The following is a 26,194-nucleotide window of genomic DNA, read 5'->3' on the forward strand; positions in this document are numbered from 1 at the left end:
ATATTGGATGAGTGCAGACATGAAACTGCCTTACTCTCTTTGTGCACTTTGTCATGTGCCATTTAACCCGACATGAGCGATGTCACACAAGGTAGCTTTGCTGTAACACCATTAGTGAGACTCTTCCCATTTCCCAAAATAATGAAACATAATCAAAAATGCAACATGCTCTATGCTCACTTCTCCAAAGAGGATTTTAGCAACTTCCATGAGAAAACCAACTCGGATATTTAAACAGTTAGCTTAAGTGAAACACACACAGACATTTTAATCTTCTTTCCCACTTCATCCTCCAAATGTGACCCAAAATCCCACCAGCTGTGATCATCATCATCATCATCTAAATAACCTTACTCTGCCAGTTAAGAGATGTAGAGACACTGTGTCACAAACACCCAACCCCGTGTAGAATTTTGAAAACACTTTTAGTTACATGACAAACAATTCTAAATGTGTGTCAAGTTCAATTTTATATCAATTCCAATTTCCAACTTCATATTAACAGACATCTATGCTATCTGCATCGGTAGTTTAAAAGCTAGATCTCTGCAGTGACCTTCAAACCATGGAGGTTGGAAAAGTTTTCTTCTAGTGAGAGGATATTGAATAAGCAGATTTGTAAAAAAAAAAAAAAAAACTTTTATCATAGCACATTTACTCATACTTGAGTAGACTTGCACAATGATAAAGAAAAAATGCCTCCTATAAGCAAATTCCTTATTAAAAACAACACTAAGCTCTTATTGTTATGTGCATTTTTTAGACTTATTTAGTGAAAAAACAAAATGTCAGACATGATAAATTCCTCAGGACTGCTGCAACATTGTATTAGGGCGGCTGATTCCATTTGTAACACAGTGGGGTAAGGCATTACTGCATACACAGAGAGAGAAGTGTTGGTTTTTAACATTTTCTCCAAAACTATTGGTCCAAATGGCATCAAAAGTGTTTTTTTTGTTGTTGATTTTTGTTACATCTAGGAGGCCCTGTGGAAAATCCATTAGTAACCACTATTACAGATTGCTGCAGAGATCTGGTAATCTAACTGGACTATTAGGTATTTAAGGTTTGATTTAGCTTGGTAGCTCTGTGTTTCTGATGCAGAATGAGCCTCACCTTTTTGCATGCTACAAAATGTATTACTTGAGAATTGTTTGTATTGTTTGAGTCTATCACAGCTAATTCAGATTCCCTAATGTGAGAGTTTGAGTGGTATGTCAAATTTCTTTTAACTGTCTCTGATAAATTAGGGATTAATGTGTATGGCAGTTGGATGATGTGAGTTAAATACAAATACAAAGTACATATACTATTATTATTGTAAGTATGCACCCATCTCTCTATCTATCTCTCTATCTATCCAGCTATCTATCTGGTTGGTTGGCTATTTAAAGGTCCAAACCCACTGCAACACACCAGTGAAGTTGACCAGATGTTGCAAGAAAATGTGTTTAATTATAGTAATGATGATATTCACACCTTTGTAGATGGTTAACAAGGCAGTCGTCTGTGATAGGATATTAGCATTTAATGTTAACTATTTTATGGCTTTAATAAGTTCAAAGATAACAAAAGGCAGAGGAAAAAAGCATGATTTAAGAAGGAGGGAGGTGTGCAAGGATTAATTGCCATCTGGATAACCGTCACGCTGCTCTCACTTCCAAGAACAGGGAGACTCAGAAAGATTGGTGTGAAAATTTTTAATGAAGCATTTGATAGCAAAACACGTCCACTTATCACTGCAAAGTCTCCATAGGCTCCCTTGCATTCTAAACATCATTCTGTTGCTTTTACATTGGGAATGATTACACTTTGTGCATGTTCTCTGTGTAGGAATATAGATATTCTCATTTTCTTATTATGTCAAATGAAATAGGTTGATTTTCCAACTGATGGAGTCACAGTATCAGTTTCTCCTGAACCTGATTTTCCAACTCATGGAGTCACGGCATTAATTTCTCCTCAACCTCACAACAAACTTGTTTTGTGTCAGGCTTGATCACTCTTCAAGTTGATGTGTGCCGCCAAGTGCAACAGGCCAGAATTCAAGTCAAGGTTGCTTAAGCACTCAAACTAAATGAACGCTGAAGCATGCTTTTTCCTTCCTCTTTGCAATTAAAATAATTAATTTCACATAGGTTATGAATTTTGGCATCCTTTTGAGAGTGGGAGCCCCTTGACGTGAAGTCAGCGTTGATCAGCAGCCCAATTACCAACAGACTAGGTCAGAAGTTGATTCAAATGCTGTGTAAATTTAGCAGAGAAATCCTCCTAAGTCTGTGCTGGCACTGACAATAATAATGACTCACCAGAAACACATGAAACCTGAAGACAATATCACACCCGAAACTAGGTCTTTTCTTTCTCTTTGTCTTTCTGTCTCTATCTTTTTTCCTTTTAGCTGTTGTGCTGAGTTGAAACAGTGACACTCAGCCTGGGAATGGCTTATCGACACGGGGTAAACAGTGTCACAGAGGTCCTGGGTCCTGGATGGAGGCAGATGGGGACCCATCTACTGGGCCCGTTAGGGAATGCCACTTAGTGTCAATCACACAGGAAAGGCTGGTGCATGGATTTCTGGTCTTGTTCCATCTTTTCTCTCTCTCTCTCTCTCTCTCTCTTTCTCTTTCTCTCTCTCTCTCTCACTCACTCTTCTGTCTCTTTGTCTCACTCATCTCTCTCTGTCTCTCTAACTCTCAAACCCACACACACACACACCAATCCATCTAACTGCCAAGTTTCAAGGATGCTCCTTCTCTCTCTAGACTTTGAGTACAAACTGGCTCCAGTGTACTGTGTGTTTGTGAGTGTATCTGTATGTGTGTTTGTGTGTGTGTGTGTGTGTGTGTGTGTGTTTGCATGGATGCTCGTGTGTGTTTCATGACAGCCACGTACACATGCCAGGCCTTTTCAGACACAACCTGCCCGGCTGCTGTGTGACAGAATAGACAGTTTTGCTCCACCAGAATACTTCACCTAGCCGCCACGCGATTCTGGCACTCTTCCACCAGCCAGCCTATTATATTAGAATATCTCTCCATGCATGCCACAATAACACATTTACAAGCAATACGTGTGGGGCGTGCTGCCCTAAATTAGCCGTGACATGCTTTTCAAAGGGTCATAAATAGCTGTGAACATTTCATAAACAACCCAGAGAAGCTGCATAACAATACAAGGATAATGTTTGACTTGGTATGCTACTATATTCTGCTAAAGCTGTGTGTACTTTGAGAAAGCACAGGTGTGGTAGCGCTCTTTTCAGTGCTAAGAAACTGAGCCAAAACACGGTAACTAATATAAAACCGTTTCTCTCTCTCTTTAGGGTTTCAATTTGATAGATCATCTATTTAGCTAGTCATCACTGTGGGTAGGGGTCTGTGTATTGTGTGGGTGTGTGTGTGTGTTGTACTATATGTATGACAGCTTCCTGCATGCATGTGTGTGCCAGGTGTGTCCTCACATGTGTATGTGGTGTTCACGTGTGTATGTGTGTGTGCTGAGTAATGACAGATCTAACCGCTGTCATTCCCTTTCTCCTCGCTCGGTACTCTCCCCACCCAATGCTGTCATTGTAATAACTTCAAATTGCATGTCTTCGTAACAGCAGAACACTGTCACACTGACGGAGTCACAGATCAGATCAGCCAGTACCTCCTCCTCCTCCCTACGAAGACGTCAGGAAATACTGAAATTGCTTGGAGTGTGTTGGAATTTTGATGCGCCCCAGTTGCCTTTTTACAGTGTAATAGAGGTCAGTCACAGAATGTTTAGAGAGTAGTTATCACTTGTTATGAGGGACATGCCACCGTGTTGGGGGAGTGACGACTAAAGAGAGAGAATGCAACGTTATCAGCTCTTCCTCCCTGACAATACAAAGAAAATGCTTCATTTCCATGCCACCGGGTGTGTCTGGGGTGTTCTTATTATACAGGGAGGGATCAGGGAGGAGGAGGCGAATACATTTACATTTTTCCTTTTGTTCTCTCTCATCCAATATGTTGCGGTGCCCTTCATTACCACTCTCTAAACGTTACTATTTGTTTTCTTGACATACATATATCCCTATAGACACACACACACACACACACACACACACATCAGATTGGAAGCCATATAGGAAGCCATATAGGGCATCCCCTGGAGTAAGGAGACGTTCAGTGTTGCAGGGTTCAGTGCTCCAGTTAGGAGTCCCTTGCATGTTCCAATTTGTTGGGTGGTACTTTGTTGTGATACTTTTCCCAAAGGACAGCGAACAATGATGGTAGAAGTAGAGCTGCAACGATTAATCGATTAATCGATTAGTTGTCAACTATTAAATTAATCGCCAACTATTTTGATAATCGATTAATCGGTTTGAGTACTTTTTTAAGAAAAATAAGTCAAAATTCTCTGATTCCAGCTTCTTAAATGTGAATATTTTCTGGTTTCTTTACTCCTCTATGACAGTAAACTGAATATCTTTGGGTTGTGGACAAAACAAGACATTTGAGGACGTCATCTTGGGCTTTGGGAAACACTGATCGACATTTTTCACCATTTTCTGACATTTTATAGACCAAACAACTAATTGATTAATCGAGAAAATAATCGACAGATTAATCGACAATGAAAATAATCCTTAGTTGCAGCCCTAGATAGAAGTACACAGTAAATGTCAGTATACCTTTAATAATAAGAGTTGCCATTCACACACTACAAGTTGCTTACTTAAAGTGGCAATAAGTAAATTTTTTACTGTCCCATAGCACAAAATCAGTGATGGAGGATGGCATCACCAGCCATATTAGCAAGGAAGGCTAAAACGTCTTGTTCTCAAGCAAAAAAAAAACAAATGACATATCAGTATTATTACTATATGCTGCATAGTGATGTATTGCCTCTTCACTAGACATTTCTGTTGGATCTCTTCTCTAGTCAGCTATCTTACCTCTGCTGTTAAAATGTGACTTCGTTGTTTGTGTCGACGGCGGCTCGCCATAACAGTAGTTGCAGACCAGACGCGATTTCACGAGGCGAACAGTTTGCCAACATTCATTGTCTATGAGAAGCGAATAACCCTGTGTGTGCACGGCATGATGGGATAGCTGGCGTGATAAGAAAAGTAAAAAAAAAATTATATCATGCGAATTAGCATGACGGTTGTTGCATGAGGACCAATCACGTTCGGGCAAAAAGCACAATATCAAGGTTATGTTTTCCATATGTATGTTTATGGATTATATTTTGGCCAGATGAAATGAAGAAAATTATAAAATACAAAATAGGTCTCCATAAACAAACAATGTTCGGAGATAAATTCGATCGATGTTGTTGCAATTCCTACTGTTTGCCAGTAGAGGTCAGTAGGGGCCAATAGAGTATTTCATGCCCTTTTAACTTCTGTTGTCTATACATATCTGTACTTTTCTATGTATCTATCTTTGGCCCTCTGTATCTGTCTATCTTTCTGTCAGTCTGTCTATCTGTCTCGGGGCAGTGCAGTATATTTCTGTAGCGTCAGCTTTAGATTTTCTCTTTATCTTCCTCCAACAATGGAGAGAGGAAAGATGCAGAGAAGAGAGAAGACGAGTGGTTATGGATTCAACTCACTTAAGAAGACTCTAGTAGCCCTCTGTGGGCGGAGGCTCACATCTGGCACCTGCTTGTTTATGAGAGCAGTTAACACTGGATCAGGGAGGCTTTATAGCAACACACAAACACACACATACACACACACACACACACTATCACCACCACCACCAGCAAACCCAGCACAGAGAGAGAACAGAATTTTCTTTGTCTCTTTTTGGATCGGCCTGCCATCTATAATCACCGTACAGCAATTGTGTAACTATACGACCAAGATTGCCAAATATCAGGAGCATCAGCTTGAAAGCAGAGCCAAGTCCTCTGATATTTACATCTGAGGGCTGATGCTTGTTCAGTTTGTATGAGACGGCTTGATCCATGTAAAGGTCAAATGTGCAGCCTATCTCAAGGATAAGCTCTTCTCTCTGCTCTCTCTTCACCAGCAAAAACAAACAACAGGAGTGTTGGGAGAAAGATCTTGAGTGACCATAAACTATTCCAGCACACACACACACACACACACACACACACACACACTCCGGCTACTCATCCTTGACTGTGAAGCTAGGTTGACAGGGGCAGCCTATCTCCTATGGCTCATGCGGTGCTGACAGGCTCATTATAGTGGAGTTGAGTGGGGACCTTGGTGTGACAGAGCCAAAGTCAGCCGGGCCAGCTCCCTCCAGCACTATGTCCCATTCACTGGCCCTCACTCACTGTACTGCACAACCAGCACACACACACACACACACACCAGAGCACAACCTCGCTCGTCCAAATCCCACATCCTCTCGGGAGCAGAGCTTGTTCAGACCATAGCGGCATTTTCAGAGTAACTGAAATGCATTTGAATGCTGGGCAAGAAACTCATTCCACGCCCATTTTACTGGAATGCCAACTGTGGCTGTGTTTTAGCTCTCACATTTGCAAATGCTTTGACACTCATTTTAGTTTTCAGGTAAAAAGAACTCGTTGTACCCCACAGTGAAATTGTGTCTTTGACAGTGAGTCTGTTCATGCCTCTGCGATATCTTGAAAACTACTACATTTTTTTATTATATTTTATAGAATGGTGTATATTACAATTCAAGTAACACAGTTTTTATGTCAAAGTGTCATTATAACATACAGGAACCACCAATATAAACTATATTTTTTATTATAAAAAATCATAAAGCATATTATTCCTTAGACAATTATGTGTCTTGTTGCCTAGATTAGTGGTTCTTTTTGGCTCTTGACCCCTTATAATGAAAAGAGAATGAAAAAAAGAATGATTTTCCCTTTTCAGGTAGTTCCATTTGATTAATTATCAGAGGAGGCGTATAGGCTGAAAACTATTCAGCATTTCACAAGAAAAAAGCAAAAAATTGAGAAAAACAGACAAATTACACATGACAATGAATCTGTATAGAAGAAATATGTTTTTTTCTATCCCATAAATCATCCCCCCCCCCCCCCCCCCCAAATTGTCTTGCAACCCGCTGGGGGGTCCCGACCCCCAGTTTGAGAGCCACTGGCCTAGATGGATATAATGCATAGGATGTGAGAGTGTCAATCTACAATATCATACCTATCTTATGTTTATATCCCAGAAGTGTTTATAGACACATGTAGCAGTGCCTGGTATTTTGATGACTGTTTAAAATGATACACAAATACACATCGATATATAGGCTACAGTAAATATATACACACAGACACACAAACAGAGAGGGAGAAAGGGTATTTTTGCTCATGCTTAATATGCTCTCTGCCAGTCTTTTTAATGCATGTTGTATTTAACAGATTCTGGCTGCTGACAAACAGGATTTTTTGCCTCATCATGCAGGGCTAGCACCACCACACATGCTATCAGCTTCCCATGTCAACGTCTCCCATTATAATATTCAGGATCCAGTGAATATTTGCTGTGTAGCAGATATGAAATTGAGTTTTCACTGGTGAAGCTGCAAAGTAAACAAAAAGTAAATGGCTGAGATTCAGAGATCATGTTTTGTTTTATAGTAGGGAACCTTTGCAGATGCAGATCATCTTTTTTAGGACACAAATTCAAATTTCATCTAGAAATGAATCATAGTCACTCGTAAAACTCGTACTTTGATTTTGTGTCTCAAGGCTTCAAATATTTGTCACTACATGAAAATGTAATTTCACATGTATGGATCTTGTAAGAAATTAGGAAGTTAGGAATAAGGCTAGGTGTACGTCTATCATGAACTTTTTAGTGGAAGATTGTGATAAGCTGTGGCATTGCAGCGTGGCTTGAAGATGTGAACCAGTTGGGGCTTGGCCTACTTGCTTTCTAGAGCATTCTTGTTCTTACTTCTTTTTTTCTTGCTGAGACGCTGATAACAAAATCCAAGGCCTTTTACGTAGGAACATTTTGAATCTCCTATATGTGAGTCTTTCATTGTGTGCGTGTGTGTGTGTGTGTGTGTGTGCACTGAGGGGAAAAAGAGTGGTGGCACCCTGCAAAGTATTGTGCATCCAACGGCATCTGCTCACTTGTGTAGGAATTTAAATCATCCATCATGCTACTGTAAGACGACATCAATGCGCGTGCACTCAGAGGAAAAAAATATCTAAGAAACGTGTCACACTGACTGCACTCCTGAGGTCATATCACATTGCAATATGATTGACTGGCATGGTGGAGATCATGGAAACGCACTATCACTGGAAGGATTAGCGATAAATCCTTTTCTTCAATTCCGACTACATAATATCTTTCTCTCGCCTGCTTTTCTCAGTCTTTTTCATCATATCTCATCTCTCCCTCCCATCTTGTTCTCCTCATTCTGTTTTTCTCTTTTCTCTCTCTCTCTCTCTCTCTCTCTCTCTGAGCCAGGGGCACGCTAGGCAAATAGACTACACTCTAATTGGCAATGTAATGATGCTGCAGTCCACTCATCTCACCTGCTTAATTAATACTACAGCTGCCACCCTTGCTCTCTCTCGCACACTCACACACATCCAAACACAAACAGACACACACACACACACAAAGAGACACACACACACATCCACACACAAACAGACACACACACTTGTGCATACGACTACATAGGCAGCCTCCTTATGAGTGCGAATCACGTACCGTCTCCCTATCTGCTCACAATTCCCTTCCCTCACCAGTCTTTTCCTCCCTCTCCACTGTAAAACATGGCCCTGTCAAATTGACATGATACACTGAGCTGCACATTCAGAGCAATGAGAAAACCGGTCTAACCTCCCGTTCCCCTCCATCTTTCTCTCTCTCTCTCTCTCTCTCTCTCTCTCTCTCTCTCTCTCTCAGCTCTCTCTCCCTCTGTATCTGAAACTGGACACTGCTAACTGCAGGGCAAGGTTGAACAAAAGCTAACAGATTTGGCGGCGGCGGTGGCCGGCTTGCTGTCTTTTCATACTTTTATTTCTCCTCCTACACAAAATAATGAATTTGTAGGCAGTATTCGCGGGTGCTTCTCAGGGCTTTTTGGGTCACAGAAGCCGTTACATGTTTCCAGTCCCGCGGCAGGACGGAAATCTTGTGTGAATGTCTCCTCTTGTAATGTAGTAATTATTTCCTCTCGCCTCTTCGCTGTCCTCATAACAGAGCCTCTCTTCTCTTTTTCCCCCCTCCAAAGAATGCTGTTGACAACAGATTTTTTCGGGAGGTTCACTTTTGTTTTTGTTGCTGCTGCTATTTTTCTTCCACTTACCATTGTCTTCTTTACTGTTTTTACTGTTTTGTGAAGTGTAATGTGTTGCGTTGTTTGGTATTAAAACTGGTGGAGCGAACCGAATCTCACCAATTAGTACCACATGTCGTGTTCCCTTTCTGTTGCTGCAGTTGTTCCTTAATTTGTGGTTAGAGTGGAAGTTGATTTGCTTGATATCATTTAAAGTTGAGCATAGGGAAGACCATCCTCCTTCAGAACTAACCTAGATCTGACTCCATGTTTTCTCTTTTCTGTTCTTCCTCGTTTTCTTGTTCTTTTTCCAATTAAGTCGGTTTGACATTATTCACCACATTAGGCTCATGCGGAATCTGTCCTTATCGCAGACACAGTTTCAGAGGCAGAATTAGCCCAGATTAAAGAACAGTAATTCCATTTCTCTTGTCTTTTGCTCCAAAGCCTCGTCGGCTCTAGTTCCCAACATGAGGGCTGATGTGTAGAGCATGGATTTCTCCGATTCTCTATTCCAGGGAAAAACTGAATTACTGTGACACACCTACCAGTTACTTGTTGAATGAGAAGATTTGCCCATATGCTTTTCTAACATTCTGTATGAATTGCATATATCCATTAATTAGGGTTTAAACTAGAATTGCAGTTTTCCTAACTGCAATGTCATGTTGTTCTAGCATTAAAATTGCATTTTACAGGCATAAATCCCAAGGTTGGGATTTGGGATTTGGGAGTTGAAGAGGCTGCCAATTTTCAGTAGGTTTTAACTTAAAATTCCTTTGTGTAATACTATCTTTGCCAAATGCATTCTTAGAAGTGCCCTATAACTGGATCAGTAGCATGCAAGTGACCCTCTCACATTGAGCAAACATTTCCAAAGGGACGCAAAATCATCTGAAACGAAAGCTAAAAGGGGCAAGTGTAATTATTTGATTAGTCTGAAGGACTCCTCGGGTGTTTCATTTTGCACAAAGGTCATAACTTTCCTGAGGCTATTGTTCTTCAACATAAAATGCATACTCTCACTGTATGTACATATAAATCCTCCTTTGGCATTTGGATCTATTTGTATATTTTCTGCCAATATCATGTGATAGAGTTGTCATCCTTGCTCTAGTCTGTTTTAGCGAGCCCACTGTTCACTTTGTGCTGCTGAACTGCACTGTTGCATCTCTTATACTGGCAAAGCAAGCGGAAAACAGGTAAAATTGAAGGTGGCAACACTCTTTAACACGTATGATTACAGAGCAAACGGTGCAAAGAAATCATTTATCCTAACAACGGCATCATAGTTATAGCAAACAAATTTCTGGGTAAATGACTGATTGTGGGGTGAGGTGTGTAATCAGGATGGATTTTGTGTGAGTCTAGCTATATGCAACAGAAACTGTTTTGGCACTATCTATCAGAGTGATCACGGCCATGGATTTTATCCTTGATTGTTTATGTGATTGTGATTATGTTTTTTTAATGTTTTTAACTTTTGCTGTAAAACAAATTGCCCCTGCGAGGGTATCAGCATTTCTCTAATCTTATTAGCTGTCATGTTTGTTTGTATCAAAACTTTTATTGATATGTGTAGCAGTATCCTCTGTTTACATTTGGAAAATTGGGCCTTTAAGCTGCTAAGGAAGTGGAAAATGCTTCCGTCTTTAACTTTAGTCTAGATGAACAAGTTTCACAGACAAATAGAGATAAAACTTAAGTCTGTAATATCTTGAAGTGACACTTTTGGAGCTCCTTCTTTGATAAGGAACAGGAGGTGGACACTGACCTGATTAGATTTTCTGTGGATATTTTTAAAATAAATCTCATTAAAGCTCAAACTAGCAGTCCATGAGTCCACAATGTCAGTGTCAAATAATGGCGTGTTTCCAGGTTTGGTATAGTCTGAGGATGTTCATGGATAGTCAGTGTTTGAATGATCTCTCTTGGGTTATTGTCAATCTTACTGAATTAAAAAATTATATCTTTGCTGTTGTTTCTGAAATGAACTTCACTTGATTTGTGCTACCACAATAGCATTTGTCATTTCGAGTAAGTATTATTTTGGTATTATACTTAAACTGTGCAAGCAGGAGTCATATAATCTCTTAGCCCCGTTGGGACTGACACCACACTTCGTGGATGTCAGTCCCGAGTCCTTACCTCCAAATCCTTGCTGGCAGCACTTGGTCATCCGTTAGGCAAGGTTTCCAGACCGAATTTTGCCATTCTGACAAGCTTTCTGACGTGCTTGAACACTTTTCTGTTACACAAGTAAAACATATTGTATGAAAGCATTTGCAATAAAGTATAAAATCTCACCTTTGTGTGGCTTGTCCAAGTTGTTTTCATTCGGGTGTCATGGCTGCCACTCTTCTTCTACGCTCTTCCCTGTGCGGCGAGCTGGAAAACCTGCTCTTTGCTGCCCCCTTTGGTCAATATCCCGCTGGAAAAAAACACACACGTTGCATCTGCGGTTCTAGCGGCCAAAGGGCGCAGCAAAGAGGGTTTCCAGCACGCTGCACAGGGAAGAGCGTAGAAGAAGAGTGGCAGCCATGACACTTAGGATTTAGGATTTTATTAGGATCCCCATTAGCTGATGCAGAACATCAACACCCGAATGAAAACAACTCAGAGGTGAGATTTTGTACTTTATTGCAAATGCTTTCAAACAATATGTTTTACTTGTGTAACAGAAAAGTGTTCAAGGACGTCAGAAAGCTTGTCAGAATGGCAAAATTCGGTCTGGAAACCTTGCCTAACGGATGACAAAGTGCTGCCAGCATGGATTTAGAGGTAAGGACTTGGGACTGACATCCACGAAGTGTGGTGTCAGTCCCAACGGGGCTAATAATCTCTTAGATTGCAGTGGGGAATGTTTCCACAAACCCCTGGCTAGGAAAATCCCAGCACTGAGAAAAAGTCAGGCCACTCAAAATGTGTATTTACCTTGAAAAGATATGGACCTGCAGCCACACCCCACCCTATCTTTGGATTTTTAATTTCCATGCCTGTCCATGAGAGAATCGGTGCATACTGTACCACTGTACAGGTTGATGCTGCTGAGAGGGAGAGGTGAAAACCATCAACTTGTTGCTTGTCACCGGTGGAGATAACAGCTAATTTAATCAATCTAAGTACCTCATTCACCTTTTAACACTCAGATGAAAAGAAGAGATTTCCACAGAATCGCACTGACGATGAAACGAACAAACCACCTAATCAAAGTGACTTAGAGGGAGGGAATTATTAAGCACAAAGATAAGTGGTCTAATGATAAAGCGTTGATATGCATAAGGAGAGAAAGTCACAGAGAGGGAGAGAGAGAGTGCAGAATGAAAAAGAGATAACGGTTTGGATTTAAATGTTATCTCGACGTTAATGGCATTTTCACCCCATATCTAGATCTCTGCTTGAGACAGAGGGTTGTGTTTACAGAGTGCGACATGATAGTCTCCTACAGTATAAAGGTACTTAGGTGACTTCTACTGAAGTGGAGAGAACAGCTGAGATGTACAGTAAGAACTAGAGAGACAGAGAAACATAACACTTTCCTGCTGTGCTACGACTGAATCCAGAATCTTCTCTCTGGTTTCTACCTTAAATTGTGTCCCTCTTTCATTCTTGTTGTGTCAATAAAGAAAAATCTGCTGCAGCTGGCACCAGCCTGCTTGAGAAATGCTTGCTGAACTGCTTTGCTCCATCCCTAAGAGGAACTGTTTGGAAAAATCAAATTTTGCTGTCTTATGTTACAAGGAATAGTCTGGCAACTAGTTTGTTGAAAAACTCTACAGTTTAGCATTTTGATTTTGGTTCTGCAGTATTAGACTCTGCTGTACTAATGTAGGATGTATGCATGAAGAAGGATTTTTACCATGGTTACCACTGTCACAAGTCCATTTTCAAAGCTCCAGACTAGACCATTTCAGTTAAAATGCTGCTGCAAAACAAATCTGAGGGAGAGGTGAAGGGATAGAGGGAAGATAGAGGATTTCATGTGGGAGGACGAGAGGCAAAAAGAATGAGAGGAAACAAACGGGGAGGTCAGGTCACATCAAGGTGAAAAAGAACATCTAAAAAAGTTGTGTGGCTTTGTTTTAATTTTGGGGTCAGCTGCCAGGCAGAGGGGCTGTGAATTATTGAATAACCTCCTGCCTCAGTTGAAAGGGTGGAGAGGTGGAGGTGAGGCTCTACAGGACTCAGGGTGAGACGGAGAAAAGGGCACACCTGCAAACACCATCGCATGTATACAGATTTCAATGGGAGGCATATTTTTATTTAAACACAAGCTCAGCGGTCAGTGGCACTTGTCAATTGCAAAACATCCAGAGAGCAGAGAGGAGGAAATGTTGGAGATGAATGTGAACCAGGACTGAATTGTTGGCTGGACCTAATGGGTTTGGGCTGACTCATGCATTAATTTTTCACCAAAGTGCTCAGGTTTTGTTAAAAATATTGTTGAAAAATACCATGACTGGACAAATTCTAGGGAAAAAAAAAAAACCCTAACCTTTTGGCTCGATTCAGGTTACGACGTAAATCTTTCCGGTTCAGATCTGGTGAAGTTTTGACTTTTCATGCCAGTCAAAATGCAGTTAGACTTTTCATGGTGGTGCAAAAAGTCTGCGGTGTCCATCATAGCTCTCATCAAGTTTAACTTCAGCTCTGTAATTCAAAAGTGAATTGTGCTTTAGAAACCCTGCACATGTAGGCCCGTGTATTTCACCCATCTGAATACGTAGAGCTGCAGTCGAATGAGTGCCTGCTTATCAGAGATCCTGTTGGACTGTTTGCACTCCCTTCTCACACATACATACACACAAGCCTTCTCTCTTTCACTTTCTCTCTTTGTGTCAAATACACACATGCAAATATGTACATGTATGTACATATGCACAAAAACAAACATACAGTATACGCACACAGTTTCATACCATGCCTGCCTCTCACAGCCTGTCAAGATTGAGACATTGCGCCCCAGATGCATTTCAATCAACCCGTCTGGGAAATATGAGGGGGGGGGGGGGGGGACTTTTTCCCTTGATACCCAGCAAAGCTAGATTTTCATTTCAATTTTCTGTCTCATCAAGAAAGGCAGAGATGGATAGAAACATGCACGGGGCGAGGGATATATAATATCATTAAAGTAGAAAAGTAATCATCTCAGGCCTCCTTTGAAGTTGGGGCTGTCAATTGTATTTGGTTGTCTGCAGGTGTGATTAAACAAGCCTTAGAGCGGCAAGCTTGACTGCCAAGCAGACATATTGGATTACAGTAGTATTTGATACATCAAACAAGATGATTTGACGAGTAGCCACGGTAACAAACAGACTCAAAATCTTCATTATGTTGGCTTAAATCCTAATTACAAATACATGATGAAAGAATATCTTTTGCACCCATTTCCATCAGTCATGCATTTGGACACCATTGCCATTTTTCATTATTAGCTCCACAACTTGGCATAGAAATTGTTCAGTTCTCATATGAATGTAGCGGTGATATTGCCTCATTGAATCATGAAACATCAGTGTAAATTGAACATTCTGTAGTCGGTTAATTGACTTGCACAGTCCCTTGCTGTGAATGTTTACTCCCATAGCTACAAAGTGATCTGGCAGAGTCCCTGTGGACCTCCGCTTGTATGGAGCCACTGTCTGCCTCTCTCTTGCTGAGCAACAAATTGTACCTCTGTAATGACTCATTCACTGTATTGCATCCTTGCAATGTAATTATTAATAGCTGAGTTTCTGCATGTGGAGTAGGCTACCATGTATAAACTTACAACACCAAACTTTTTAGAAACTTGATTGGTTTGCAAAGTAACTGTAAACAAGCATTTTTAAAAAAATCTTGACGATTTTGACATTTTCTAAAATTAAACTTGGAATGCAAATACCAAATATCTTTCTTAATGCTTTAAAACTAATAGGTACAGGAGGGAAATTTATGTTAACTTTAAAAGGTATGCTGCTGGCTGAGTAATATTACTTTTGAAATACGGCCTGAGTGGCTGGGTGTAAAGTCCGGCCCCAGCAGGGACAGAAACAACACTGTTCCTTGGTTATTTTCCTTTTATTTGTTGGCCAGTTTACTGGTTGTGTGTCGGCCATTTTGCTCTGAAATGAATTTCATGCCAAGGAAATGGCCCACGATGTGGAGATCATTGAACCAGCCTGTCACAGTTTGACCAATGGATTGTGGTATATTTTCTTTTAATAGACCGTTGAGCCTCGCGCTGCTGTACGGCTGCACTGTATTAAATTGGTCTAAATGGCCGACCTGACAACATGAAAGGAGCAGTTGTTTGGATCTCTAATATTTCTTTTGATGGTTGGCGCCACAAATTGCTTTATTATTTTATTTGTATCACATCTTTAGTATATGTTGGGGAATCAGTGGACATGATGAATGTTTACTGTCTTTTCAAAGTGTACCAACCCAGGAAGAACACTAAAACAATTGTGTTACAGAGAAGAACATTTCAACCATCTATCTATCTATCTATCCATCTATCTATCTATCTATCTATCCTCACCTGATGTTTTTCAGTCGTTTGCTAATGTTGAGACATGGCATTCAACATGAGGACAGAGCCCATGGGACTTTGACTTCTGTTAGCATAACTTTAGCATGTTAGTTTGACTGTGTGTGTTTTGGTATGATGTTGCTCCTCTTGTCTCTGGTCTGTATGGAAAGCTGAAGTTATCCTATAATTAAGAGAGATGCATCTGAATATTATAAATGTTGTGAGGTGATGGAATTGTATAGGACCATCACAGTTAACCAGACTTTCAAACGTTGCAGAAATCTGAAATTAAAGGGATTATAATGCGTTGTATGTATTGACCACCGAATTTGGGCACTTTTGTTGAAATGATCTAACTACTGAAGTTTATTTCTAAAAACGTAAGTATACTGGGTTCAAGTTCAATATGATTTTTGCAGAGTCACACAAACTTGGCATGCTGTTTTGTTACCGGAAAAACAAACATTGAAAAATCAAACTTTTCTTGCATACATTAGGAACTTCTGAACAGTTTAGAAGGGATTTGGCCTTTCCCTGCACATGCTATTATGCATATGTATGTGTGCCTGGCCGGCACGTGCATTCTCACTTTCCTTGCACATTGTATTTGCCTTGTGTATGAAATGTGCTATATAAGTAAAGTTTGCCTTGCCTTGCCTTGCAAACATTCGTTGGCTCAAGGCAGTATGTTTATATTTATCTCCTATTCTATACCGCTTTGTACATTGGTAGGAGATTCACACATGCACACACACACACACACACACAGTCCCTGTTCCTGTTAATGAATGACTGTGGCACTAATTAGAAAGCATGAAGCTCTCAGTACCCTCTAACTGTCTCTCATCCATTCTTAGATTCATTCCTCCTCCAAGCTCTGTGAAGCACCATTCCCATGTGTTTTGATCTCCGCTGGGAACAGCAAAGACGAAAGAAAAACAGAGTTCATAGATACACTGACTTCATATATTATACAACGGTAGAGACATGGTACAGACGGATATTAGGGCAATTGTTGTGGCGCTATCATAGTTACAGAACCGATCTGCCACAGGAGGCCTGTGTGTGCGTGTTTGTGCGTACGTCTGCATGTGTGTTTGCGTGTGCGTCCCCTCTGTGTCTTCTAAATCCAGCACAAGCTTTCCTTAACGCTCTTTCATTTTAATCACTGCTGCATGCTCCCTCTCACTTCCACAGTCCTCCCTAATGAGCACGACACACAGACACACAGCACCGTCGCCATCTGAAACCCCCAATCTTTTAATTATCTTCTTCCCCTCCGCTCGGTGAGACGAGGTTGCCTCCTTTCAGGGTTTAGTCAGCATTTCAGGTCACAGTGGTGTGTGTCGGGGAGGGAGGGGCGCTAAATGACCACACATTCAGCGTAGTGAAAAAGCCATCTGTATTTTAAGTGATCAGTTAACGTTACATGCAGCAACACGCTGGGTAGAGGTTTCTGATTAGTGAGGGATCCAATTTTCGCATTTTTATCTAAATTCACGGCAAAAAGCCATACGGAATCAAGTCACCACATTCATTGTTTTTTTTGCTGTCACTTCCCATTTGACATATGTTTGGCATCACACGTTATGACAAGAAGAGCGAAGAATAACAAACATGGAGGAGAGCCAGCAAGAGAATACCGATGCCCGGACAAATGAAGAGGTTTCATGCCTCCTCAGCAACACGACAGACACCACCCTCCTCCGTCATCGAGGTTATCTGGTGTGACGAATACGTTCTGCACTGCAATTAGAAAATGCCATCATGAAAACAGTCAGAACCAATGTTGTAATGACAGCAAATGATTATACTTTCTAAACACATAAATCTGATCTGGTCTCTGGTAAATTACAATGTGGACAGTCAGCCGTAAAGATCAGATTTGCATTCTGACTGCAAGTGAATATAATGATGTACTCCTGTCAACTGGCCACCGCATGCTATTTGATTATCAGCTGCATTGCTAATCAGGCTGCAATGGCAAGACATACACCAATGCTAAGCATGTGATTGGTTGCTCAAAATTTACCAGGACTGACACTAACCCAGGTGTATACTGATGTTACCAGACTCCATTTTGAAGCCAACTGAATGCTGTTTTTACTACGCTTTGCACAAGTTAGACATCAGAGAGATTCAATTCTGAATGTGTAAAATGTGTTTGATTGTTTTGTTGTTTCAAGAGCAAACACAATGTCTGAGAGAAAAAACCAGTGGAGAAAAAAAATCCAAATCATCATGACTCCATCCTCACCATCTGTGCGTCTTTGCCCCCTTTCCCTCCCAAGAGTGAGGATGTTCTTGTAGTGTACAGGCGGGCGCACACAGTCAACTGCATCTTCGCCCGCCTAGCTCATTTAATAATTGAAAATTACTTGACGTAGACAAAAGACAAAAAAAGTGTGTTTAGACAAGCCATTATCCTTTTGCAAAGGGCAAATCTTTGATATGTCAAAGCCCATTCTTGTAAGCTTCAACTGCATGTACAGTTCCTGTGTTCTGTCTGGACGGACACGGATGTTCCCTCTGTTGGGGCTTGCAACTGGGACCCATGGGATATGTTTATTTGTTCTGCTCCCTCTCTGTCTACGGCGCGGCGTGGGTGGGTGTTCAAAGGAAAGAAAGGAAAATTGAGACTTAGTGAAAAACAGGATAGTAGGAATAGAAAAGAGGCAGGGTAAATGATGGTTAGAGCAGATAGAATGGGGCCAAATCGGGGCTTGTAGTGCTGTTCCTTTTTAAATTGCATGTACAAGACTTGCATTTTCCTCCCAAGAGGGACAGAGAAAAACATACTGTAGAGTGATAAGCAAGCTGATATCATGTACAGCTCCACAAGTAATTGGACAGCAACACATATTTTGGCTCCATACGTTGACTATTTTGGATGAGGTTAAAGTTCAGATCATACGCCCTAATCTGACGGTATTTTTGGTCATAACAAATGAAGAGTTAAACATCTACAGCCCTTTTTTATGCATGATGCCCCCATTTCAGGGTGTCAAAAGTATTTAGACAGCTCAAGATTCTATTAAATAAATTATATTAAGTGAAGTGTAGTCATCAGAGATTCTTAATGTGCAAAGAGAAGCTGCAACTTTGTGCTTTGGCAGCCCTAAGACGCAGTGAGAGATAACTGTTTGAATTTTTGAAAGTTTGAAGGACTTCATTACCCAGAAATCACGTCGTCATGTAAACTGTGCACTCCTCTTACCCAAATTTAATAATCTTAGTAGCTGGTAGGGGTGTAGAGGGTGAAAAAAAAAATTTCACAACAAGTCCAACCATCATCGGTGAGTCCAGCTTTCTCTGAACGGAGCGGCCACTCGCTGCTGTTTAGGACAAACTTTTGTATTTTGCTTTTAAATTTCAGTCTGTCACTTCTGGTGTGTGCTGAGGAGATTTCCAGTGATCATACCCGACACCAGAAATTCATTTGGGCATACAGTGTAGGGCGAAGCTTCAGGGTCTCATTAATGGGGATGGGATGCTGCTCCCCGCTGCAGCCCCAATTTCTGATTTCAGCTGATAAGACGGGTGCATTTTGGCATAAAAATCTTTCCTAGTTGCAGCTTTCAACCCCTAAAGTTCACCAAGCTCCCAGTGTCTTATTGTCCAGTTGCCTTTCCCTCCTTTTTGCAATTCAGTTCACCCCTTTGAGGACTGAGCCATAACTTAGTCTCTAAATATTTGGAGGCAGTAAGTGCAGCTTTCGCATTTACATCAGTTGGGGTTGCAAAGTGGCTCGGGGCTTCCTCACTCGTTCGATTTACACCTGTGCCCCCTGGCAAATCTACCTCTTTGACTGGATATGAGTGTAACCGGACAATTTATTTCCCTTGTTTGTCCACCAGGTGTCGAGAAGGCTACCAGGGAATCCGCTGTGACCAGTTTCTGCCCAAGACGGACTCCATCCTGTCTGACCCAAGTAAGAGTTCACCTCTTCACATCACTGTATTCAGTATATGAGCACCTGTCATCAGACCATTAAACTTGTTAGACATATAAAAATTGCCCTGCATTTATAGAGCACTATAGAGGGATGAATCAAACTCTCACTGGCATTTACGTGTTCTCACTGCCAACTCTGCGGTTCTCTATGACAAACCTTTCAGAAGACAGATCATTATATTACCCTAAATACTTTTTTAGGAGCGCACAACCATTATATATATAATATACGAACTTGTTAAGTTATTTTATCTTGTATCCAGACTTATCAAGCTTATTTTAGGATTTTATAGCGAAATCATCTTGCTGCACTGGCAGAAAATTGTACCGGTTTCAACAAATTTTTCTTTTTTTCAGGGTAATTTAACTTGATTCAGTGCACTTACTTAGTAAAAGTGAAATTGTCTTGGAGAAAGTTTCTTTCTTCATTGCTTTATGATGATTTCTTGAAAGAAGTAATTTTGGCATGTAGCCTATCAAGTGAAATTTATTGAAACCAGTGAGATTATCTTAGCCTGGTAAGACCATCCTGATCACGTGACCTCACATTCTGTTTCGCTCCACGGTCAGTCTGGACTTCTAGCCGCCCACATCGATTTCAGTGGGCGGGAGTACTTGCCTTGACAGACAAACTCCTTCAGCCAATCAGCGTGACAAAACATGTGACGCCATCACGGTGCGCTGTTCAGTGGATACACGGCATAAACACGGTAACGTTAGCAAGGATTAAACAAGCTTAATACAAGCTATTGAGTCTATTTCTGCAATAACTGTACTTATGACTGTGTTTACTCTACTAACGTTAACGTTACCGCTCGTTGCTTCAGGAGACGGCATTACTGTTTTGCCAGCGGCGGCCTGTATTTCACGTCATCAACTACGACGCAGTCCCTGATTGGCCCGGTGACATTGTAATTTCAGGAAATCGATGTGGGCGGCTAGAAGTCCAGACTGATCCGTGGAGCGAAACAGAATGTGAGGTCACGTGATCAGGATGGTTTTGTCAGGCTAAGATTATCTGCCAGTGCAGTGAGATAATTTGACCAAAAATATCACAAAATAAGCTCGATAGGTCTGGAAACAAGTTAAAATCACTGGACAGTTTATCATTTTTTGCAGTGTATTAGACACAATCTAATTAGAACGTTGCTCCCTGTTTGTGTGAAATACACAAACAGTACATGTGTGGGTTTCACCATTAGAAATGTATCTTCTTTGCATATTCCCCTTGAAATACATATGCATATAGGTCAATACATTTCTCCAGAGATGTCAGTATGGAAAGGGTTCAGTGCTTGTGACCTGTCAGTCATGGGCTGGTTTCTCTTACCACCAACCCTGTCGAACATAAAATACTAGTAGTGCTCCAAAACCAGACATCAAAGAAAATAAGTGCACAACATGCAGTAGTTTAACCTACATCAGTGGTTTTCAGCCCTGGTCTGTGGGACTCAGAGCACTGTTGGTTTTCTATCTTACCAGGGAGTTAATTGCAGTTACAATAATTGCATTCACTTCGCATCCCAGGTGTGAAATAGTCCCTGATTAGATGGTTAGAATGAAAATCAGCAGGACTGTTGGACCAGGATTGAAAACCACTGCCCTAGATAACCACAGCCATGCCTGTAAGTCTAAAACAGAAGCCTGGCTCTACATTGAAGACATATTTCCAATGGCCGTATTTCAGTGAATCAACCAATACTGTTCAGTGTGTTGATTCACAGGTTAATACACTAAAATAAGGCCATTGCAAAGTGTTAATGAGTATTCTTAACAAACTCTGACAGTACATCTAACAGAATTGTGGATGTGACTATATTTCATCTGCATTTGATGAAAAAATGCAAGAAAGCCAGATTTATGGATTAACTTTTTCCAGCTCCAAAGAAACCCTTAAACATAAAAATTAAATTTCCCACAGTCCTACTTGATTTAAGCATTGACCATTTTGCAGAAGCTTAGTGAAATTGAGATTTCCAATCAAACTCAGTTCTTTTCTCTTGAGTTTACAGCGTATATGATCCTCAGTAATTCTGTCCTCTGTTATACTCTGCTCTGCTCTCTCTAACTCCCACAGAAAACTCATAATTTCTCCTCATATCACCTTTTCAGTTCTTCTTCTATTCATTGCTTTCCTCAAATACCTTCTTCGCTTCCCCCGTCCTTCCTCAAACTAATGTCACTTCTCATATTGCTTTATCTCCCAATGACGCGGCCCTCTCAATGTCAAACAGCTACGAGAAGAACACAAATTGCCTTGAGTTCTGTCCTTACCTCTCCCTATCTTTTCCATATTCATTTTCCTATCCCTCTCAGCTCAATCCAAAATATGTGCAACCTTGTCGCTGGGGCACTCGCAGCGTAGGAGTACAATAGCTTATCTGTGACTTTTCTGCTAAAGAGGCACATACTGTAATAGCACCATTTACCGTAGTAGGACAATGATGTGAGCTGCAGGTTTTTATTTTATATTTGCCCAATGTTAAAGAAATAAGTCCCTGCATGGTAAGAAGGACATACATAAATAAACAAACAAATATAGAAATAAACAAACAGACAAACAAATAAACAGATAGACTGTCACACAGACAGATGGATAGATAGATAGATAGACATATAGATACTTTCCAGGTCACTTGTTATGTCTCTGTAATGACTTTGTAATTCCCAGGAAGTATTATGGTAAATGTAACATCGGTTGTTACAACAAAGTTGTCGGTTGTAAACCTGTAAAATGAAGCAACACCCATTACTCTGTTTTTACCACGTAATATATAAGACAAACCTATTGACCTAAACCGATCATTTAAACAGACAGTTTTCTATTATAACAAATATTAGGCTGAAACAGTTGTAACTCTATCAGTGGTTAGTAGGAAGGAAGACTTAGCAATTTTCTCAATTACATGCAACTTCATAGGAAATCTATTAAATCTATTACAGTACATGATCTGATCTGTGTTGTGCACTTTAGAGGTTTGCTGTGTGGGGCGGTTTGCTTAAAAATGCTGCCTACAACACCAATGGAGATCATTTGAAACCCCACATGAGGAGAATTGCTTTTCAACAACAAAAAAACAAAGTTGTTCTCTAACAAACAAACAACTAACCGTGACCCAAATCTTAACCCTAACCTTAAATTGTTTTTCTCGCCTAAGCCTAAGTCAGTTACTGACTATTGCTCTCTTAATCAACATGGTTTTTCATTGTGAATTTACATATAAATTGTCTGGGAGTTACCAAGTCATTTCTAAGGAATAAGGGACTAGGAAAATAAAGGGTGACCTGATTACTCGGTTAGTTTTCACTCCCCCTCCAAACTGCTGCCTTTTTTCCTTTTTGCCTTCCCAGCTGAACCCCTAACCCACGGCCCCCACTCCCTAAAAGTACTTAGAGCAGGCGAGGTTTGTACCAGCTTTAGCTCACACCTCTTTCCCTCATTCATTTCTGATCTCATTCATCTATCCTTTTCTACTCTCTCTCTCTCTCTCCCCGACAAATCTCTATCCTTGATTCATTTTCTAATAGTAAGAATCGATTGCCCTACTTTCAGCTCATTCTTCTAGCCGGCTTCGATCCCTCTCCTCGCCCACCCTCTTTATTTCTGACACGTCCCTGCGCTCTGTGCTCTGCTAGTACAAAACATAATGTTGTACAGACTATGGATTTTTTTCAATAACACCTCCTCTTTTTTTCTCCCTCTTTTTCATTTCATTCAACTACTTCCTGCGTCAAAAAAGTTGGTAAGTGATATCCAAAACAAAAGAGCGGCTGATTCTTCCCTCTTCTTTCTTTGGATTTGTTCCCGTCATCCGTTCAACCTCACACTAGTTTTTGTCACAGCATCTCTTCCCAAACCTCATACCTGGCCTCTCCTTGACTCCTCTGTTTTTAGATCAGATCATCAACCTCTAATTTCCCGAGTTACCCTTTTGCCCGGTGCTAGAGCTTGCCTCTGTGTTGACATTCCTGCTCGTCTTCCTGATTTCCCTCCAGCCCCCCCCCCCCCCCCCCGCCACTCCCTCCTGTCTTTGCTAACCCGCGTCGTCCCATCCTCTCCTTAATAAGCATCTTGTCCGAGCCTCAGACCTCATCCCTTCTCCCTGGCCTATACACTTCTCCGGCCAACTCATCTCTTAACACTAAATGCCGTTGGCCTCGGATGGACCGAGGTCCGGATTGTGCCAGCTCAAGGGTTCACCAGCGGGCCAGACAGACACTGCCAGGACCTTTGGCACGCTGCGGTCTCGAAGGTGGGGGGAGGAGGAAGGGGAGGGGAGGGGAGGGGGGGGGGGGGGGGTGAGAAAGGAGGAGACGAGCCCAGACGAAAACGGACATATCTTCCGAGTTGGACTGTCACACTCCTTCTCAGGGTCTCGGAGGAGGAGAGGAGTCACGACCCGGACTCCTCTAGCTGTCCAAGCAGAATGACAGGCAGAGTGAGATACAGAGAGACACGCTTGTCTTTCAAGCAAGACTAGGAGCTTATATCAGCGTTTCTTGACCATTTTCATATCAAGGACCCCTAATTTACTACACATCAGGGCCACGGACCCCCATTTGATGAGATTTTTTCTATCTGTATTGTAGGTAGAGAGATAACAGTGAAACTATGATCAAAACAATCATTCTTCTACATTCTCTAATTGTTTTAATTTCTTGTAAATGAAATAATGGTGAAGTTTAACAATTCATCAATTTGCTGGAGACCCCCTGGGACCCCCTCAAGGACCCCTGGTGGTCCCCAGACCCTACGTTGAGAACCACTGCCTTATATCACACTTCTCTAAACAACTTTAAAGTGCTTTGAAACTGTAAAACAATGTTGAATAGAAGTCCATAAGATAAAAGGTAAAATGCCAGACATGAATAAATGCCAGACAGGGTTACATAAAAACAAATGTGCAAAAAGAACAAAGTGCATATTATATAATAGCCTGTCTGTTAAAATCAGTTTTAAGAAGGGATGCAAAAGTTTACACTGGTTTTGCCGGCCTCAGCTCCTCTGGCAGGGTGTTTCAAAGCAAAAAGACCCAAACGGGAAACACTTCATTACCTTTGGTCTTTGTCAGTCTGCACTCTGGCTCATAAAGGGTTAAAATATCTGAGATGTAGCTAGGGGCCAGACCTAGCCAAGCCCGAAGAAGTAATCAGAAAAATCTTAAACTCTCATGTGTAAAACTAACAGACAAGCAGTGCAGAGAATCTAAAACAGGGGGTAACATGATTCCATGACGTGCGTTTAGTTCTTGAGATACTGACAAGAAGACTCAACCGGCAGCCCCAAACTTAACTCTCTTGATGGGGATACATTTCGAGATCAAAGGAGATTTGTTTAGGTTTCCACCCAATCTGTCAAAGAGCAAAGAAGAGTTTTTGTTGTCATCCTTATATACGTCGAGTCGTCTTTATTGGCGAGGCGTGGAAGACGTTCAAACTGCTTTTGTTGTTGAGACTGTGAGGCTGCTGATTGGCACTACCCATTCCCAGGAACTTTCACAGGATGATGCAGTATTCAGGAGCGAACGTAGACTAGATTCTAAATGTATTCTGTTTGAATAGCGCTCTCTCTCTCTCTCTGCCTCTCTCCGTCACGCTCTCTCTCTCTCTCTTCACAACCTTTCATCATCTACATAGCTCTTCCTCTGTTATTGTCTTGGCCACCTTGAATAACATATTCGGCCCCGTGCCCCGTGCTCTGTGCTCCTGCCCCTGCTACGGCGAATCTAAGGCCTGCAGGAATTGAAACACTATGATGCTGCAAGGCTCAATCAGATTCAGCATATTCTCATCAATAGCTCATGCATCATATCACACCCCATAGACAGACTAGAGAGAGAGAGAGAGATTTAGAGATTTAAATCTGAAAACAAATTTAATTCACACTATCTTTATGAGATCTGATTTCATGCTCGGCAGGTTTGTGTGCACGGAAGATGATAACATTGTAGCAATCACACGAGTCCAATTTCCTGAGAATAAAACCCTGTATTTCATGTTGTATTGCATGTTTGAATGCATAAGATATAAAGCAAGCATAAAATTTTCAATTGCTTTAAGCTATTCATGCTTTTATTATACACATGGACAAATTGTTGAGGTAAGGGTAACGCGAGTCACCTTGGATAGCTACAGTGATGCCGTACTGAGCATGTGATTGGTGTTGTTTTTCCAGACCTGTGCAAACATTTGCACATTTTTGCTCCAGCCACATGCACACAGTAGATTATTATGCAGTTTCAATCATTTTGTCTTAACACAAGGATAAGAGATACACAGTATGTGCAAAGTGCAAAGTGTCCTTGAGCAAAGCATTGAACCTGACCCTGGCTTCACAAAAAGAGAATTTGGAGATCAATAAAGTATCACACACACAAACCTGATCATACAGTTATGCTATCCATTATTATAATTTACCACTGTCCATGAGAGAGATGAACAAAAATTATATTTTATAATATTTTGTAACAAATTACAAATATTA

The 26,194-nt window shown here is 41.0% G+C and overlaps 1 protein-coding gene across 1 annotated transcript in view; it reads left to right on the top strand.

The window, feature by feature from the left end:
* Positions 1–26,194, top strand: part of nrg3a (neuregulin 3a) — a 315,296-nt gene that overhangs the window by 234,436 nt on the left and 54,666 nt on the right. The window contains exon 3 of the mRNA XM_078288565.1: positions 19,614–19,687. Within this exon, the coding sequence (XP_078144691.1) occupies positions 19,614–19,687 (74 nt within the window). The remainder of the gene's footprint in view (positions 1–19,613; positions 19,688–26,194) is intronic.

Source organism: Centroberyx gerrardi, chromosome 15, assembly GCF_048128805.1.
Source record: "Centroberyx gerrardi isolate f3 chromosome 15, fCenGer3.hap1.cur.20231027, whole genome shotgun sequence".
NCBI lineage: Eukaryota > Metazoa > Chordata > Actinopteri > Beryciformes > Berycidae > Centroberyx > Centroberyx gerrardi.